The sequence below is a fragment of the Hypanus sabinus genome, chromosome 4, assembly GCF_030144855.1.
Source record: "Hypanus sabinus isolate sHypSab1 chromosome 4, sHypSab1.hap1, whole genome shotgun sequence".
Lineage (NCBI taxonomy): Eukaryota > Metazoa > Chordata > Chondrichthyes > Myliobatiformes > Dasyatidae > Hypanus > Hypanus sabinus.
In genome coordinates, this window is record NC_082709.1 from 150,417,372 (window position 1) to 150,435,513 (window position 18,142).

Below are 18,142 nucleotides of genomic sequence, written 5' to 3' on the forward strand. Positions count from 1 at the left end.
GTATGAGGAGAAGCCCTCCCTCTCAAATGGATTTTTGCTGTTGTGTGCAATTCCATTGGAAATGGCCTCTGTCCGGATACTAGCATCCACTGGATCCAACAAAATTGACATTGTGGAATCCTCTCCAACACACAATGTTTCACATCTAAAGAATGCAGTGTTAATTTGAACTACAGCAAGTCCTAAAATTCTACAGTTAATTATTTCTTTGGTGGATGAAAGCTCAGAAATAGTCATTCACTAATTCCATGCTATCACATAACCAAGTGGAAAAGCAGATGTAAATTGCTAGATCATGTGAAATGACATTTGCTATAATTGTTCAATACTGCCTTATTCCACAATTCAGACATTTGGCTCTTGTAAGCTTTTGAAATAATACAAACCTTTTAAAAGCCATCAGATTGTCATCTCTGGTGCAGCACTCATCCGCTCCGGCAGCATAGAACTCCCAGATGGCTTTGGGTAAATGTTCTTTTGCATACATCTCAAAGTCAGACAGACATACCAAAGGCATCTCTGGGTCACACACAGAGGTCCTGAAACAATAGTGCTTGCAGAAATATTTTAACACAAACCTCAAATTCTACTACTATTACAGAAGACATTAACGATTAATGAGAAAGTATGTCACCTCAACTCACAGGCAGAAAGAGTTACCCATGAAATAAGTTTTTACTTCTTGGTCAAAACCCTTACTCCAAACAAGAGAAAATCTGCAGATGTTGGAAACAAAGTAACACACAAAATGCTGGAGGAACTCAACCGAGACTTTTTGGATCCTGATGAAGGGTCTTGGCCTGAAATACCAACTGTGCTCTTTTCCATAGATGCTGCCTGGCCTGCTGAGTTTCTCCAGCATTTTCTCTGTGTTGCCCTTACTTCAAATAGTGTCATTTTCTGTCCTGTGCAGAGACACTTCAGCATGTTTTCAAATACACAGCGGTAACCAGTGTTATTAAGGCCCATGAAAAGAATCGCAAAAAAGTGCAGCTTTACAATGAACAACATTTAGGAACTGTCCACAAGTTGAGTAAATATTACCTGCAGAAAAAAAAATTACTAATGCCAGAAATCTGAAATAAAGCTTTTGTTTGTGTTTCTTTCTTGGCAGATAATGTCTACTAGGTATTTCCACCATTTTGAATGGCAGCTGGAAAATAAGTGTAGATCTTTCCCAAAGGACCTCATTCCATAAGATTAATTAACCTTTTCTTATTATGCAGTAACAACCTTAGGATCACCTGTTGCCTAGTTGGCACCTCAGTGTACTGAACTAAAACAAGCCTCACAAATACTCTCCAAAATTAATCCTCCATAAAATCACTGTTAATTTGGTTTCACTCACGTACATATAGATTAAGGTCATTTATGAATATGAAAGAAGTCTTGTGATATGCATTTCTGCTTTCCTATATCACCATTACTGTCTGGTGGAGGGAGGGGCTGGAGATAACTCCCACCTTACTTTCTATCCATTGGTGCTTCTTGCACAATCTGGACTTAATTTTCTTAATCAATATTGCCTGTTTTTCTTCTTTTGCTATTAACAACAGTTACTCTGCAGCCACTATAACGGCGATTATATCTGTTTACGTTTATTTGCACTGTGTATTCATCTAATTTATTTTAAAATACTTAACACTTTTATGTTTATATTTGTCTTGGTAGCATTTTGAGACACCCTCGCCTATTTGTCTTGTTACTTTTTCTCTTATCCCTATCTGTGGTCACTTTTGTTGGTATGCTCTTCTTGACACAGTTTGCTGCTGCCTAACTCCATCGCTTGCTTCCTTACCTTCTAACGCAACCTCAGCCCTCTATGTTCATTAGTTACTCAGCTCACTAGAACGTTAGTGCTAACTTGGGAGGGACTCAGCATTTCGTGAGAAAGGTAGGTCATTAACATCTTATACATTTTCTAAACGTTCCAATTCTATTTTTACCTACGTTAAGCTGAGCAGGATTTTAACAATCAGAATTCCGTAGATGACATTGAAATCCTCCTACAGTAACAACATCCGGGAGAAAACTATGCAACTCCAAAGTCCAGGACTGGTCATTACTTTTATGTTACATATTAAACTGCAGGTAATAAATCATTTATCATGTTCTTACAACTAGATTCATAGCTTACTACTGATACAGAAATATCCATGCCTAATTCAATATTGGCTTTGAAAAAAGACGATACTCGCTGAAAATTAAATTTGTCTCACACCAGCACTTTAGCCCAAATCAGGTTCAAAGGTAGCAAACTCCAACTCTGCTCACCTGTTAGATCTTCGTTGCAGGACTTAACAGGGTAGTCGTCACAGGTTCACTAAGCATGAATCTTGAAAATCTTCCTGTAAATCAGGAAATGGAAACAGGAGTCCCTGAGGTCCTAAAGCCTCTCTAGTAACAGAAACCGCGCCCTCTGTAACTTCACTGTAGTGGCTTTAGAACAACAAAGAGTAAAACTGAAGAAATAAATACTCCTGAATACAACTAGACACTGAACATTTTCTCAATTAATGATTTCTAACTAAAATTAACAGTAATAAAATGAAGCGTTGAGATCTGTGTTGCTTCCCTCTGATACTGCCTGGAATGTGAGGAACATGCTGAGTCCTGCCATGGTGTGTTGTCCATCTGGTTGACTTCATGCTATTGAGTTTGTGTTTCAGAGAGCAGGTTAAAAGACAAGGATAACAGGTTTAGGGAACCTTGGTTTTCAACAGCTATTGAGGCCCTGTTAAGGAAAAGGAGATGCAAAGCAGGTATAGGCAGACAGGAACAAATGAGGTTCTCGAGTATAAGAAATGCAAGGGAATACTTACGAAGGAAATCAAGAGGGCTAAAAGAAGGCACAAGGTTGCTCTCGCAGACAAGGTGAAGGAGAATCCTAAGGGCTTCTACAGATAAATGAAGAAAAAGAATAGCAAGGGACAAAAATCGGTCCTCTGGAAGATCAGAGTGGTAATCTATAAATGGAATCAAAAGAGATTGGGAGACCTTAACTGGATATTTTGCACTTGCATTTACTCGAGGGTTGGTCACAGAAGTCTATAGGTGTGAGGTAAAACAACAGCAGGGTTATGGACCCGATACAGATTACAGAGGAGGAGGTGTTTGCTGTCTTGAGGAAAATTAAGGAAATAAATCCCCAGGGCCTTATGAGGTGTTCCCTTGGACCCTATGGAAGGCTAGTGCATAAATTGCAGAGGCTCTAGCAGCGATATTTAAAACATTCTTAGCCACAGATGAGGTGCCTGAGGTTTGGAAGATAGGAAATGTTGTTCTGTTGTTTAAGAAAGGCCCTAAGAACGTCAGAAAATTATAGGCCAGTGTCTGACATCACTTGTGGGGAAGTTATTGGAAGGTATTCTAAGGGACTAGATATATACGTATTTGGACAGAAAGGGACTGATTAGGGATGGTCAGCTTGACTTTGTGTGTGGTGTATGCTGTGCCTAGCCAATCCTACAGAGTTTTTTGAGGAAGTTACCGGGAAAGTTAATGAAGACAAGGCAGCGAATACTGTCTACCTGGACTTTAGCAAGGTCCCACATGGGAGGCTGGTCAAGAAGGTTCAGTCACTTGGCATTCAAGATGAGGTGGTAAATTGGGTTAGACATTGGCTTGGCAGAAGAAGCCAGGGAATGGTCGTAGATGGTCACCCCTCTAACTGGAGGCTGTGACAGGTGGTGTGCTGCAGGGATCGGTGATGGGTCCATTGTTGTTTCTCATCTATATCAATGATCTGGATGATAACATGGTAAACTGGATTGGGAAATTTATGGATGACACCAAAATTAAAGGTGTAGTGGATAATGAGGAAGACTATCAAAACTTGAATTGGCATCTGAAATTGGCATCTGAATTGGCATCTGAAAATAGGGCTGGAAAAGGGCAGATGGAATTTAATACAGACAAGTGTGAGATGTTGCGCTTTGGGAGGACAAACCAGGGCACATCTTACCCGCGCGGTGAGTAGTAGGATACTGAGGAGTGTGGTAGAATAAAGGGATCTGGGAATACAGATCCGTAATTCCTTGAAAGTGGCATCTCAGTTAGGTAGGGTCACAAAGAAAGTTTGGCCTTCATGGATCAATGTATTGACTGCAGGAATTGGGATGTTATGTTGAAATTGTATAAGAAATTGATGAATCCTAATTTGGAGTCTTGTGTGCAGTTTTGGTCACTTGCCTAAAGAGATAAATAAGATTGAAAGTGTGCGGAGAAAATTTATAAGGATGTGGCCAGGATTGAAAATCTGAGTTATAAGGAGAGATTAAATAGGTTAGGACTTCATTCACTAGAACATAAAAGATTGAGGGGAGATTTAATAGAGGTACAGAAAATTGTGAGAGGTATATATTAGGTTAATGCAAGCAGGATTTTTCCACTGAGGTTGGATGAGTCTACAACTAGAGGTCATGGGTTAAGGGTGAAAGGTGAACAGTTTAAAGGGAACATGAAGGGGGAATTTCTTCATTTGGAGAGTGGTGAAAGTGTGCAATGAGCTAGCACAAGTGGTGGATGTGGGTTTGATTCAACATTTAAGAGAAATTTGATTAGGTGGGATGGGTATGGAGGGCTATGGTCCAGTTGCAGGTTGATGGGACTAGGCGATATAGCACAGACTAGATGGGCCTAAGGGCCCATTTCTGTGCTGTAGTATTTTATGACCCTACACATTCTGAAGTGGGAGGATGAACAGCCAGAGGTCGCTGTCTATATAGGTACCAACAACATGGGTAGGATGAGTGACGGGGTCCTGCATAGGGAGTTCAGGGAGTTAGGTGCTAAGTTAAAGGGCAGGACCTCCTGGGTTGTGATCTCAGGTTTGCCACCCTGAGGCCAGAACTAGGAAGATTATACAGCTTAACACATGGCACATGTTTTTGAATCACTGGGCTCCCTTCCAGGGAGGTGGGACATACAGAAGGGACAGTTTGCACCTCAACTGGATGGAGTCTAATATCCTATTGGGAAAGTTTGCTAATGCTGCAAGGTGGGGTTTAAACTAGTGTTACAGGGGATTGGGAACCAGAGTGCCAGAGAGGTTGTGGAGACAGATGTTGGCAAGACCTCAGACGACGTCAGGAATCAAAAGTTTGAGCATGGTGCGACTACTGACCTGAGCTGCATATATTTCAATGCAAATATTATCATAGGAAAGGCAGATGAGTTTATAGCATGGATCAACACCTGGAATTATGACGTTGTAGTCATTAGTGAGACTTGGTTGCAGGAGGAGCAGGACTGGCAGCTCAGTGTTCCGGAGTTTCATTGTTTCAGACGTGATAGAGCAGGAGGGATTAAAAGGAAAGGGGTGGAAATACTAGCTAGGTGAAATGCACAACAGCGCTCCATTAGAATGGATTGAAAACTCATCTAGTGAGACATTATGGCGGACTGAGAAATAAGAAAGGTATGAAGATGTTAATGGGGTTATATTACAGCACACCCAACATTCCCAGGGATTTAAAGGAACACATTTATAAAGTGATTGCAGATTGTTGCAATAAATATAAGGTTATTATAGTAGATGTTTGTAACTTTCTACATATTACTGGGAATCCCATACTGTAAAGGACTATATGGGATAGAGTTTGTCAAATGTGTTCAATAAAGTTTCCTTCATCAATATGTAGAAGTGCCAATGAGAGAGCATGCAATATTGGATCTGCTATCAAGAAATGTGAGAAGGCAGGTGAGAGAAGTTTGTGTAGTGGAACACATTGCATCTAGTGACAACAATGCCATCAGTTTCAAAGTAAATATGCAAAAAGAAAGGTTTGGTCTGCCAGTTGAGGTTCTAAATTGGAGAAAGGCCAACTTTTGGTGGAATCAGAAATGATCTGGCAAGCATGGATTGGGACAGGATATTTTCTGGCAAAGGTGTACTTGCTAAGTGGGAGGCCTTCAAAAATGAAATTTTGAGAGTACAAAGCTTGTATGTGTCTGTCAGAAAAAAAATAAAGATAACAAGTATAGGGAACCTTGGATTTTAAGAGATATATTAAGAGAATAATGGTGCAAAGTTCCCTGAAGATGGAATCTCATGTGGATAGGGTGGTGAAGAAAGCTTTTGGTATGCTGGCCTTTATAAATCAGAGCATTGAGTATAGGAGTTGGTATGTAATGTTAAAATTGTACAAGGTATGGGTAAGGCCGAATTTTGAGTATTGTGTACAGTTCTGGTCACTGAATTATAGGAAAGTTATCAACAAAATAGAGAGAGTACAGAGAAGATTTACTAGAATGTTACCTGGGTTTCAGCACCTAAGCACCTAAGGGAAAGGTTGAACAAGTTAGGACTTTATTCTTTGGAGCGTAGAAGGTTGAGGGGGGACTTGATAGAGGTATTTAAAATTATGAGGGGGATAGATAGAGTTGACGTGGATAGGCTTTTTCCATTGAGAATAGGGGAGATTCAAACAAGAGGACATGAGTTGAGAGTTAGGGGGCAAAAGTTTAAGGGTAACATGAGGGGGAATTTCTTTACTCAGAGAGTGGTAGCTGTGTGGAACGAGCTTCCAGCAGAAGTGGTAGAGGCAGGTTCGGTATTGTCATTTAAAGTAAAATTGGATAGGTATATGGACAGGAAAGGAGTGGAGGGTTATGGGCTGGGGGGGGGGGCAGTGGGACTAGATGAGAGTAAGCGTTCGGCATGGACTAGAAGGGCCGAGATGGCCTGTTTCCGTGCTGTAATTGTTATATGGTTATATATTGAGGCCCTGGTAAGAGAAAAAAGGAGGTGCACAGCTAGTATAGGTGGGTGGAACAAAGGAGCTGACTATGGAGTACAAGAACTGCAAGAGAACATTTAAAGAAAGAAATCAGAAAGGCTAAAAGAAGGCATGAAGTTCCTCTAACAGATATGTTAAGAGCAAAATGATTGCAAGAGACAAAATTGGTCCTCTGGAAGACCAGAATGGAAATCCATGTATGGAGTCAAAACAGATTGGGGGTACCTTAAATGAATTCTTTGTATGTGTATTTACTCAAGATATGGATACAGTCTATTGCAGTGAGGCAGATGGGCATCAACTTCATGGACCTTGTACTGACTACAGAGGAGGAGGTGTTTGCTACCCTGTGGCAAATCAGGGCCTGACAAGGTATTCCTTCAGACTCCAGGGTGGGCAATTGCAAAAATGACTGGGCCCTAACAGAAATATTTAAATCATCCTTAGTGACAGGGGAGGTACCAGAGAATTGGAGGATAGCCAATATTGTTCCACTGTTTAAAAGGGGCGCTAAACTTTAACCAGGAATTCATTAGCCAGTGAGACTGCCATCCGTTGTGGGAAAGTTATTGGAAAGTACTCTAAGGGACCGGATATACTGTGTAAGTATATACAGTACTGATGGACTGATTAAGGATAGTCTGCATGGGCTTGTGCATGGTAGGTCACGTATAACCAATCTTACAGAGTTTTTGAGGAAGTTACCAGGAAAGTGGACGAAGGCAAGGCAGTGGATGTTACTTACATTGTCTTTAGCAAGGCATTTGACAGGGTCCCACACGGGAGGCTGGTCAATAACGTTCAGTTGCTCGGCATTGGAGATGGGGGAGTAAATTGGATTGGACATTGGTTCTGTGGGAGAAGCTAGAGAGTGGTAGTAGAGGGTAGCCTCTCTGACTAGTGATGTGCCACATGGATCAGTGCTGGGTTCCTTTGTAGTTTGTCACCTATATCAATAATCTGGATGATAATATGGTTAATTGGATCAGCAAGTTTGTGGATAAAATCAAGATTGGAGATGTAGTGGACAGTCTGGAAGGATATCATGGCTTGCAGAGGGATCTGCATTAGTTGGAAAAATGGGCTGAAAATGACAGATGGGATTTAATGCAGACAAGAGCGAGATGCTGCATTTTGACAAGACCAACCAGGGTAAATGGGAGGGGACTGAGGAGTGTGGTAGAATAAAGGGATCTGGGAATACAAGTCCATAATTTGTTGAAAGTGGCATCATAGGTAGATAGGGTTGTGAAGACAGCCATATTGGCCATAAATAAGTAATGAATACAGAAGATAGGATGTTATATTGAAATTGTATAATATGTTAATGAGGACTAATTTGGAGTATTGTATGCTGTTTTGGTCAACTACATACAGGAAAGATGTAAACCAAGGTTGAAAGAGTATAGAGAAAGTTTACAAGGATGCTGGGTCAGGAGGACCTAAATCTGAATAGTTTAGGACTGTTTTCTTTAGAATGTAGAAGATGGAGAGGAGATTTCATTGAGGTATAGAAAATTATGAGGGATATAGATAGGATAAATACAAGCAGACTTTTCCCACTGAGTCTGGGTGGGGCTACAACCAGAAGTTATGGGTTATGTGTGGATGATGAGAAGTTTAAGGGGAACCTAAGGGGAAATTTCTTCACTCAGAGGGTGGTGAGAGTGTGAAATAAGCTGCCAGCTTAAGTGGTGCATGCGAGCTTGATTTCAATATTTAAGAGAAGTTTGGATAGGTACATGGATGGTAGGGGTGTGGAGTTCTATGGTCCTGGTGCAGGTCAATGGGACTGGGCAGTTTAAATGGTTTTGGCATGGACTGGATGGGCTGAAGGGCCTGTTTCTGTTCTATACTTCTCCATGACTCTGTGATGTAACCATTTTACAGAACCACCAATGTTCTATCTGTTTCCTCCCAAAGGCTATACAGCAATTCAATTCTGTTTATAGTGCCCTACTACTCCATTGTTCATTCTTACCATATTAATTGTATTGGTTTGCTCCAAATATTTTTGGAGAGAGTATATAGTCAGACATGAAGGATGGTAGTACAGCTTGGGCATCCCTTATCCCAAATTCTTGGGGCCAGAAGTGTTTCGGACTTTGAATTTTGGAATTTTTACATCTATGTAATGAGATACCATGGGAATAGAATCCAGGTCTAAACTCAAAATCCACTTATGTTACATATACAGCTGGTGTGAAGCTCACAGATTGGAGTACAGTCTGACATATTGGAGCTGAGACCCCCCCCCCCCCACTTATTGTCGGAGTTGAATGACCGCCCCCAACTGCACCTATTAACCAGTTCCAATGCTGCGATTGGCTTCGTATCTGCCATTGATTTCAAACAGCTGCCCGCTGTGCGAATTATATTTGTAAGTATTATGGGCAGCGGGATGGTTTGATATCATATTTTTATTATTTTGTGAATGAAACAATTATTTTCAATCTCCAGTTTGTCGGGATCTTTGCTTGTTTCATGATCAGCGTATCATCATGTTCAGTCTGACCCTGTCAGATCCATTCTTTCAATACATATCACATGGATCCTTGAAGTAGTTGGGCTACAGCAGGTACCTGAGAGAGTGGCCACTGAGTGTAGGCACGTGGGTAATAGCAGATGGAACCAGATGAGGATGGGTGATGAATCCAGGTAACTGGGGAAGGGAAGGAAATGGAAGAAGAGAAGAACAAAGGGAAAGGGAAACTGGATGGAGTGGTGGGAATGTGAAAGCAGTACATTTTCCCTCAGCTCCCCCAAATTCTACAATGCAATACACGAGGGGCATTTCACAGAGGACAGTTACCAACCTGCATGGATTTGGGACGTGGGACAAAAATGCAGCATGTTGGGGAAAAGCAAATCGCCACAGAGAGAACGTGCAGTCTCCAGACAGGTCTCACCAGAGTTCAGGATTGAGAGTGGGTTGCTGGAGTTGTGACATTGTAAAAGGTTCATTCAGTGGTGGACATCACTTGATGTACAAACCTCCATGTATTTCCAATTTCTGAATGGCTCAGGCACTCATGAATACTACCTCATTATTACTCTTTTGCGCTTACTTATTTACTTCTGTAACATGGTAATTATGTCTTGGACTGTGCTGTTGCTGCCATGCAAAAAATTTCACAACATACTGTCCGTCAGTGATAAAAAACCTGATTCTGAACCACAGTCCACTGTGCCTCTGTACTTGCCAGTGAATATCTATGTAATTAGCCTTTACTTGGCCATCAGGCTGCATTGAAAGGCAGAACATTAAGATACTGTAAATGGTTCTTTAAGGCTGTAATAGCCAAGGAGGGGGTGTTGGGGGTAGTGGGAATAAGCTCCCATTACCGACTAAATACTCGCCATGGCATGCATCTCAAGTGGCCTCTGACAGCCAAGTCCAGCTCCTGGCCTTCACGTGTGGCTGAGCTGCTAAGCCCAGCGTAACCGTTTCTACTGACAGGAGAAAGGGCAAAGATGGGCTACTGGGGATTTAAAACCAGTCACTCCGGGCAGATGCGGCTCATCAGCCTTGGTTGGTAACTTATCTTGGAGAAGTAAAACTCCAATTTCAAACCTCCACTACCTTGTGGTTATACCCACTCATGGGGAATGAGTAAACCCGGAAGAGAAGTCTGGAGCTGGAGTCCTATGTTGAGTTCAACAGATGTGATAACAGTGGTTCCAGACTGTTTCAGTCTCTGCCATTCTTTTGGACTCATCAGCTGTCTGGAAAGGGGGAACTCGCTGTAAGGGGAATAGCTTGCTCTTCATATCGTACTGCCCTGTCTTACGTACTGGCTTGTGTATGGACTTCGACAGCTAGGGCACAACGTCCATGGTCGGCCCCGACAAATGCAGGGCCAAGTAGTAAGATAAATGTAAGAAGAGGCCACTGTTCCCTCTAACTGTTCGAGTGCGCAGCCATGCAGTAACCGAAATGCTCCTGCACATATGGTCTTTGTTGCCATGTAGCTGGAATTGCACACAACTCAAAATAGTTTATGAACTTTCAGAATCAGAATTGGAATCAGGTTTATTAACACGGGCATGTGTCATGAAATTTGTTAACTTAGTAGCAGGAATTCAATGCAATACATAAGATAGAAGAAAATAATAATAATAATAATAATAATAATAATAATAAGTAAATCAATTTACAGTATTATGTATATTGAATAGATTAATATCATGCAAAAACTGAAATACTGTATATTAAAAAAGTGGAGTAGAGTTCAAAGCTTCAATGTCTATTTAGGAATCGGATGGCAGAGGGGAAGAAGCTGTTCCTGAATCGCTGAGTGTGTGTCTTCAGGCTTCTGTACCTCCTATCTGATGGTAACAGTGAGAAAAGAGCATGGGGATCCTTAATAATGAACACTGCCTCTCTGAGACACCACTCCTTGAAGATGTCCTGGGTACTTTGTGGACTAGTTCTCTAGGATGGAGCTGATTAAATTCACAACCCTCTGCAGCTTCTTTCAGTTCTTTGTTTCCCTATATCTCATTTTACCCTTTAATAAATAAATAAAATCAGGTATGAAATTTTTCAATTTTCATTCTAAATATTTATAGTATGCATAGTACAGAAGAACATTTAAAGACTGCACAGTTTTCAAGCCAGATAAAAATTTCCTGTTCAGAACAATTGATGGTCTGGGCAGCCGTAAAAAAAATTCTTGGAAACGTTGGTCCAGGTATATACAATTCTGTGACCTTTTCTTGCCACTCTTGGAAGTCATAGCTTATTTATATTGCAACTCCATTGCTCTGGCTCCCTCGAACCCTTAGCTGACAAATATCTATTAATACCAATATTTGAAGAGGTACATTTCTGTTTCAACTGCTGTATTCCAAAGAATGCACCTGATTTCACCCTTAAATAGCTTTCCTTTAATAAAACCACATTGTTCTAAAGCAATATTTTCTGACTTACCCAACCAAAATCCTTATTGACTCTCAACAGACTGACTATCAACCTTCTAAATACAAAACTAAGCTTATGCAATGTTGACTTCAAAAGCTACTGGTTAATTCTAAGTCAAAAATGACTTTTACACAGGACCACTGAAACATGGAATTCTCAACTACAAGGCATATTGGGTGCATTACACTCAAAATCAAAATTAAATAAAAACTGGAAAATGCTGGAAATCTGAAATAAAAGAGAAGCAGTTTACATTTCAGCTCAAATCCTGCATTGGAACTAATAAACAAATCAGATGAAAGGTTTTCACCTTCCACTAATGCTGTCTGATCTGCTGAGTGTTTCCAGCAATTCCAGTTTTATTTCACTCTTGTGAAAGGGAATGCATATTTGCTAGAACTGGGAGGGAATGATTAAGATAAATGATACAAATGTTAGATAAGGAGAGAAATCCAGCTGAAAACTGCACAAACTTCACTTGAGATGCCACTGCATGTATAGTTAGCCATGCATTCTGCAAACACATTTCTCATTTCCATCTCCACACTTTTCTCTAGAAAGAATATGAAATAGTGCAGAGGTAGAACAAGAGATGTGTTTGTGGAATACACCAGCATATACACATACAGTGGCATCTGAATGACGAAATGGCACAGCTACTCAAAGTGTACTTGGGTTGGTGGAATTGTGCTTGTGACAATGGTCAAACTCAAATTACAATAGCCAAAGAAATCAAGGTCAGAAATCCAAGCAACACACACACACACACACAAAATGCTGGAGGAACTCAGCAGGCCAGGCAGCATCTATGGAAAATAGTACAGTTGATATTTCGGGCTGAGACCCTTCGGCAGAACTGGAGAAAAATAGATGAGTAGATTTAAAAGGTGGGGGGAGGGGAGGAAGAAACACAAGGTGAAAGGTGAAACCGAGAAGGGAAGGGATGAAGTAAAGAGCTGGGAAGTTGATTGGTGAAACAGGGCTGGAGAATGGGGTATCTAATTGGAGAGGACAGAAAACCATGGAAGAAAGAAAAGGGGGGAGAAGCACCAGAGGGAAGCAATGGGCAGGCAAGGAGATAAGGTGAGAGCGGGAAAAGGGGATGAGAAATGGTGAAGGGGGGGTGGAAGCATTACCAGAAGTTTGAGAAATCAATATTCATGCCATCAGGTTGGAGGCTACCCAGAACTACTTTCTGACTGAGAGAACAAAGTGAAAGAAATTGAGAGAATATGTGTAATAAGAAAAGTTCCTGGTATATACACACACACCAATTTATGAGAATGGCTGAACATATTTGAAACACATTTAGTAAAGCAAAGAATTCTACAATTTATAAATAGAGGATTGATATACAAAAACTGAAAGTTTTTGTTGAACCTTTATAAAACATTGATTCAATCCCAACTAAAGGCACTATAAACAAGGCAACATATGAGCAGCTACAATGGAAACCGTTAAATATTCCCGTTTCAGTCTGCTACAGCTGAGAAACACAACTACATTCAAGATCTGTACAGTTAGTAATATGGTTTTAATGAGATTAAAAATCTGTTACTTAAAGTCAACAGAACTCGACCGGACTCTGGTTCCGGCAGTTCCCATTTAAGCCGGCCGAAGAGGGGGTGCCGACCAGGCTTAAAGGCTCATCTGAGCCTCCCAATACCAACAATCTTGCTGGCAAATATACAGTCTCTGGTAAATAAAACTGAAGATCTTAAAGCTAGATTACTTCCTACAAAGCGAAACCCAATAGCATGTATGGCAGTGATGCTTCACTCAATGCCTTCTATGCCCACTTTGAAAGGGAGAACACAACTACAGCTGTAAAGATCCCTGCTGCACCTAATGACCCCATGATCTCCGTCTCAGAGGCCAATATAAAGCTGTCTTTAAAGAGAGTGAACCCTCGCAAGGTCCAAGGCCCCGATGGAGTACCTACCTGGTAAGGCTCCAAAAACCTGTGCCAACCAACTAGTGGGAGTATTCAAGGACATTTTCAACCTTTCACTGCTATGGGCAGACGTTCCCACTTACTTCAAAAAGGCAACAATTATACCAGTGCGCAAGAAGTATAATGTGGGCAGCCCTAATGACTATCGTCCCGTAGCACTCACATCGACAGTGATGAAATGCTTTGAGAGGTTGGTTATGACTAGAATGAACTCCTGCCTCAGCAAGGACCTGGACCCATTGCAATTTGCCTATCACCACAACAGGTCAATGGCAGATGCAATCTCAATGGCTCTCCACACGGCTTTAGATCACTTGGACAACACAAACACCTACGTCAGGATGCTGTTCATCCACTATAGCTCAGCATTTAATACAATCATTCCCACAATCCTGCTTGAGAAGTTGCAGAACCTGGGACTCTGTACCTCCCTCTGCAATTGGGTCCTCAACTTTCTACCAGAAGACCACAGTCTGTGCGGTTTGGTGATAACATGTCCTCCTTGCTGACAATCAACACTGGCACACAGGGATGCATGCTTAGCCCACTGCTCTGCTCTCTATATACAAATGACTCTGTGTCTAGGCATAGCTCAAATACCATTTATAAATTTGCCGATGATACAACCATTGATGGTAAAATCGCAGATGGTGACGAGAGGGCATACAGGAGTGAGATATACCAACTAGTGGAGTGGTGTCGCAGCAAAAACCTGGCACTCAATGTCAGTAAAACAAAAGAGCTGATTGTGGACTTCAGGAAGGGTAAGATGAAGGAACACGTACCAATCCTCATAGAGGGATCAGAAGTGGAGAGAGTGAGTGGTTTCAAGATCCTAGGTGTCAAAATCTCTGAGAATCTAACCTGGTCTCAACATACTGATGTAGTTATAAAGAAGGCAAGACAGCGACTATACTTCATAAGGAGTTTGAAAAGATTTGGCATATCAACAAATACATTCAAAAACTTCTATAGATGTACCATGGAGAGCATTCTGATGGGCTGCATCACTGTCTGGTATGGAGGGGCTACTGCACAGGACTGAAAGAAGCTACAGAAGGTTGTAAATCTAGTCAGCTCCATCTTGGGTACTAGCCTACAAAGTACCCGGGGCATCTTCAAGGAGCGGTGTCTCAGAAAGGCAGCGTCCATTATTAAGGACCTCCAACACCCAGGGCATGCCCTTTTCTCACTGTTACCATCAGGTAGGAGGTACAGAAGCCTGAGGGCACACACTCAGCAATTCAGGAACAGCTTCTTCCCCTCTGCCATCGAATTCCTAAATGGACATTGAAGCTTTAGACACTACCTCACTTTTTAAAAATATACATTATTTCTGTTTTTGCACATTTTTAAAATCTGTTCAATATACTTACACCATAATTGATTTACTTATTTATAATTTTTAAAATTTTTATTATTATTTATTATTTTTTTCTCTCTGCTAGATTATGTATTGCATTGAACTGCTGCTGCTAAGTTAACAAATTTCATGTCACATGCTGGTGCTAATAAACCAGATTGTAATTCTGATTGCTGTACCAGAGGGATATTAAGACCTGTTGCTTTTTTGTTCCATTAAATCTTGGTTAACCTCTTCCATTCCAGGCGCAGTGATTCAGATTGATGGGTTCATAATACACCATCAAAATAGCACAGCTGAGTTTTTCAAAGCTGGAAGTGTGCTTCATGATAAACTCCTTGTGGTGTACAAACGTGGTGGTTCTGTCCTAGTCCTGTTCACTTGATCGGGAGCACCTCGCGATCAAGTGTCATCTATTTTATCTGCTGCAGGAGATTTCAGTCATTATCTTGGTTGTTGTGGTGAACTACATACACCTGTCTGGACACGCCCTCCACCCCCCGCTGACTGCTCCTGTGGCTCCTCCCACAGACCCCGGTATAAAGGCGATTGAGGCCTGAGCCCGGCCTCTCAGTCTCCAGGATGTAGTATGGTGGTCAACCACTGCTTGTTCCTTCTTCTAGTCAATAAATGCCGATATCTCGCCTTTACGTCTCAGAGTGAGTTATTGATGGTGCATCAGTTGTGTACATTCCACCTCAGGCCAGTGTCAAAGAGGCTCTAGACAAACAGCAATGTAATCAACAAGCATGAAACAGCCCAATTACGGCCTAATTCTGCTCCTATGTCTTATGGTCTTAAGGTAAGGACAAGGGAGGCGCAGGAGCGCCTACAGGACTGCTTTGAATTGAAGGACTGGACTGTATTCAGGAATTCATCCTTGAGTCTGAATGAGTACCAGAGCTGTCACTGTCTTCATTAAAACCAGTGTGGATGAGAGTGTGTGTACGAGAACTTATTGTACATACCCAAACCAAAAGTTGTGGATGAACAAGGAGGTTTGTAGTCTGCTGAGGGCTAGGTCTGTGATGTTCAAGCCAGGAGACCCAGGTCTGTACAGGAAAGCTAGGTATGATTTGTGGAGGACTATTTCAAGAGCTAAAGAACAATTCTAAATGAAGTTGAAGGCGAAACTGGATGCACGTCAGCTCTGGCAGGGTTTGCAGGCCATTACTTCCGACAAAGTGCAACCTAACACCACAGATGGCTGAGATGCTCAACACCTTTTATGCTCGCTTTGAAAGGGAGAATAAAACCACAACTATGCCGATCCCTGCGGCACCTGGTGACCCTGTGATATCTGTCTCAGAGACTGACATCAGGCTGACTTTCAAGAGGATAAACTCTTGCACAGCGACAGGCCCTGATGGAGTACCTGGAAGGGGGCTGAAAACCTGTGCCAACCAATGGGCAGGGACATTCAAAGATAACTTCAATCTCTCCTTGCTACAGTCAGAAGTTCCTAACTGCTTCAAAAGGACAACAATTATATCAGTACCCAAGAAGAGCAGGGTGAGCTGTCTTAATGACAATTGTCATTTACAATGACGAAGTGCTTTGGGAGGTAGGGTTATGGCTAGAATCAACTGCTGCCTCAGCAAGTACCTGGACCCACTGCAATTTGCCTATCACCTCGGCGAACACAATCTCATTGGCTCTTCGATCAGCTGGACAATACAAATACCTAAATCAGATGCTGTTTATTGATTATAGCTTAGCATTTAACACTCTCAGTCTTACAGTTCCAATCGAAAAGCTCCAGTACCTAGGCCTCTGTACCTCTCTCTGTAACTGGATCCTCGACTCCCTAACCGGTAGACCCCAATCTGTACAGATCGGAAACAACATCTCCACCTCACTGACAACTAACACTGGTGCACCTCAGGGATGTGAGCTGAACTCATTGTTCCACTATTTCTACACCCATGACTGGGTACAACAGTGAGATATATCAGCTAGTTGTAGCAACAACTTTGCACTCAATGTCAGCAAGACCAAGAACTGATTGTGGACTTCTGAAAGGGTAAGACGAGGGAACACACACCAGTCCTCACAGAGGGATCACAGGTGGAAAGAGTGAGCAATTTCAAATTCCTGACTGTCGATATCTGAGGGTCCAACCTGGACCCAACATAGTGATGCAGCTGAAAAGAAGGCACAACAGCGGTTATATTTCATTAGGAATTCGAGGATATTTGTTATGTCTCCAAAAACACTCAACAATTTCTAGACTGTGGAGACCATTCTGATGACTACATCACCATCTGGATTTGGGGGGGTGTTGCTACTGCACAGGATGAAAATAAGCTGCAGAGAGTTGTAAACTTAGTCAGCTCCACTATGAGCACTCAAAAAGGTAGTGCCTGTCATTAAGGACCCCATCACCTAGGTCATGCCTTGTCCTCATCACTACCATTAAGAAGGAGGTACAGAAACCTGAAGGCACACACTCAACGATTCAGTAACAGCTTCTTCCCTTCTGCTACCCAATGTCTGAATGGAAATTGAATCCATGAACACTACCTCACTATTTTTAGAATGTCTATTTCTATACTACTTAACTATTTATGATGTTATATACACAGTATATATTCTGTATATATACATGCATACATACACGCACACACTGTAATTCACAGTTTTTTTCTCTGCTATTATGTATTGCACTGTTCTGCTGCAACAAAGTCGACAAAGTTCACAACATATACTGGTGATATTAAACCTGATTCTGGTTCACCACACTTCAGGAAAGATATGATAAACTGAAAATTGTTACCCAAAAGATTTAGTAGAAATGATTACAGAGAGATTTCAGAGAGCAGTTGTTCTCATCAATTGATAATTTTAGGCACAACTTTAAAGTAATGGGCATAAAATACGATGGATATGTAATGAAAAACAATTTTATGCAGAACTTTATGAATAGAACTCACTTCATGTAAAGATTCAGGAAATAAAGAGTGAAGGCATTCAGTAAGGAATTCAATAGGCATATAAGGAAAGAACTTACATGGCTAAGGGCAAAGAATGGAGTTATGGGACTGGCTGAATACTTAGCACAGAATCTACATGGACCTGGAATGCTGAATGTCCTCCTGGGATTTAACAATTCTAAAATTGGGATTGTCAATGGGACCCAGTTCCAACTGTCTGTGCCCACC

At 41.5% G+C, this 18,142-nt stretch overlaps 1 protein-coding gene across 11 annotated transcripts in view; it reads right to left on the reverse strand.

The window, feature by feature from the left end:
* Positions 1–18,142, reverse strand: part of hao2 (hydroxyacid oxidase 2 (long chain)) — a 137,176-nt gene that overhangs the window by 16,621 nt on the left and 102,413 nt on the right. For 5 of the 11 annotated variants that reach the window (XM_059968392.1, XM_059968395.1, XM_059968393.1 and 2 more), the window contains one exon: positions 387–539. In XM_059968392.1, coding sequence (XP_059824375.1) covers positions 387–517 — 131 coding nt within the window. In that variant the 5' untranslated portion in view covers positions 518–539. Of the gene's footprint in view, positions 1–386; positions 540–1,946; positions 2,065–2,274; positions 2,349–18,142 lie in introns of those variants that run through there. The other 6 variants (XM_059968389.1, XM_059968390.1, XM_059968385.1 and 3 more) reach the window with 4 other exon arrangements.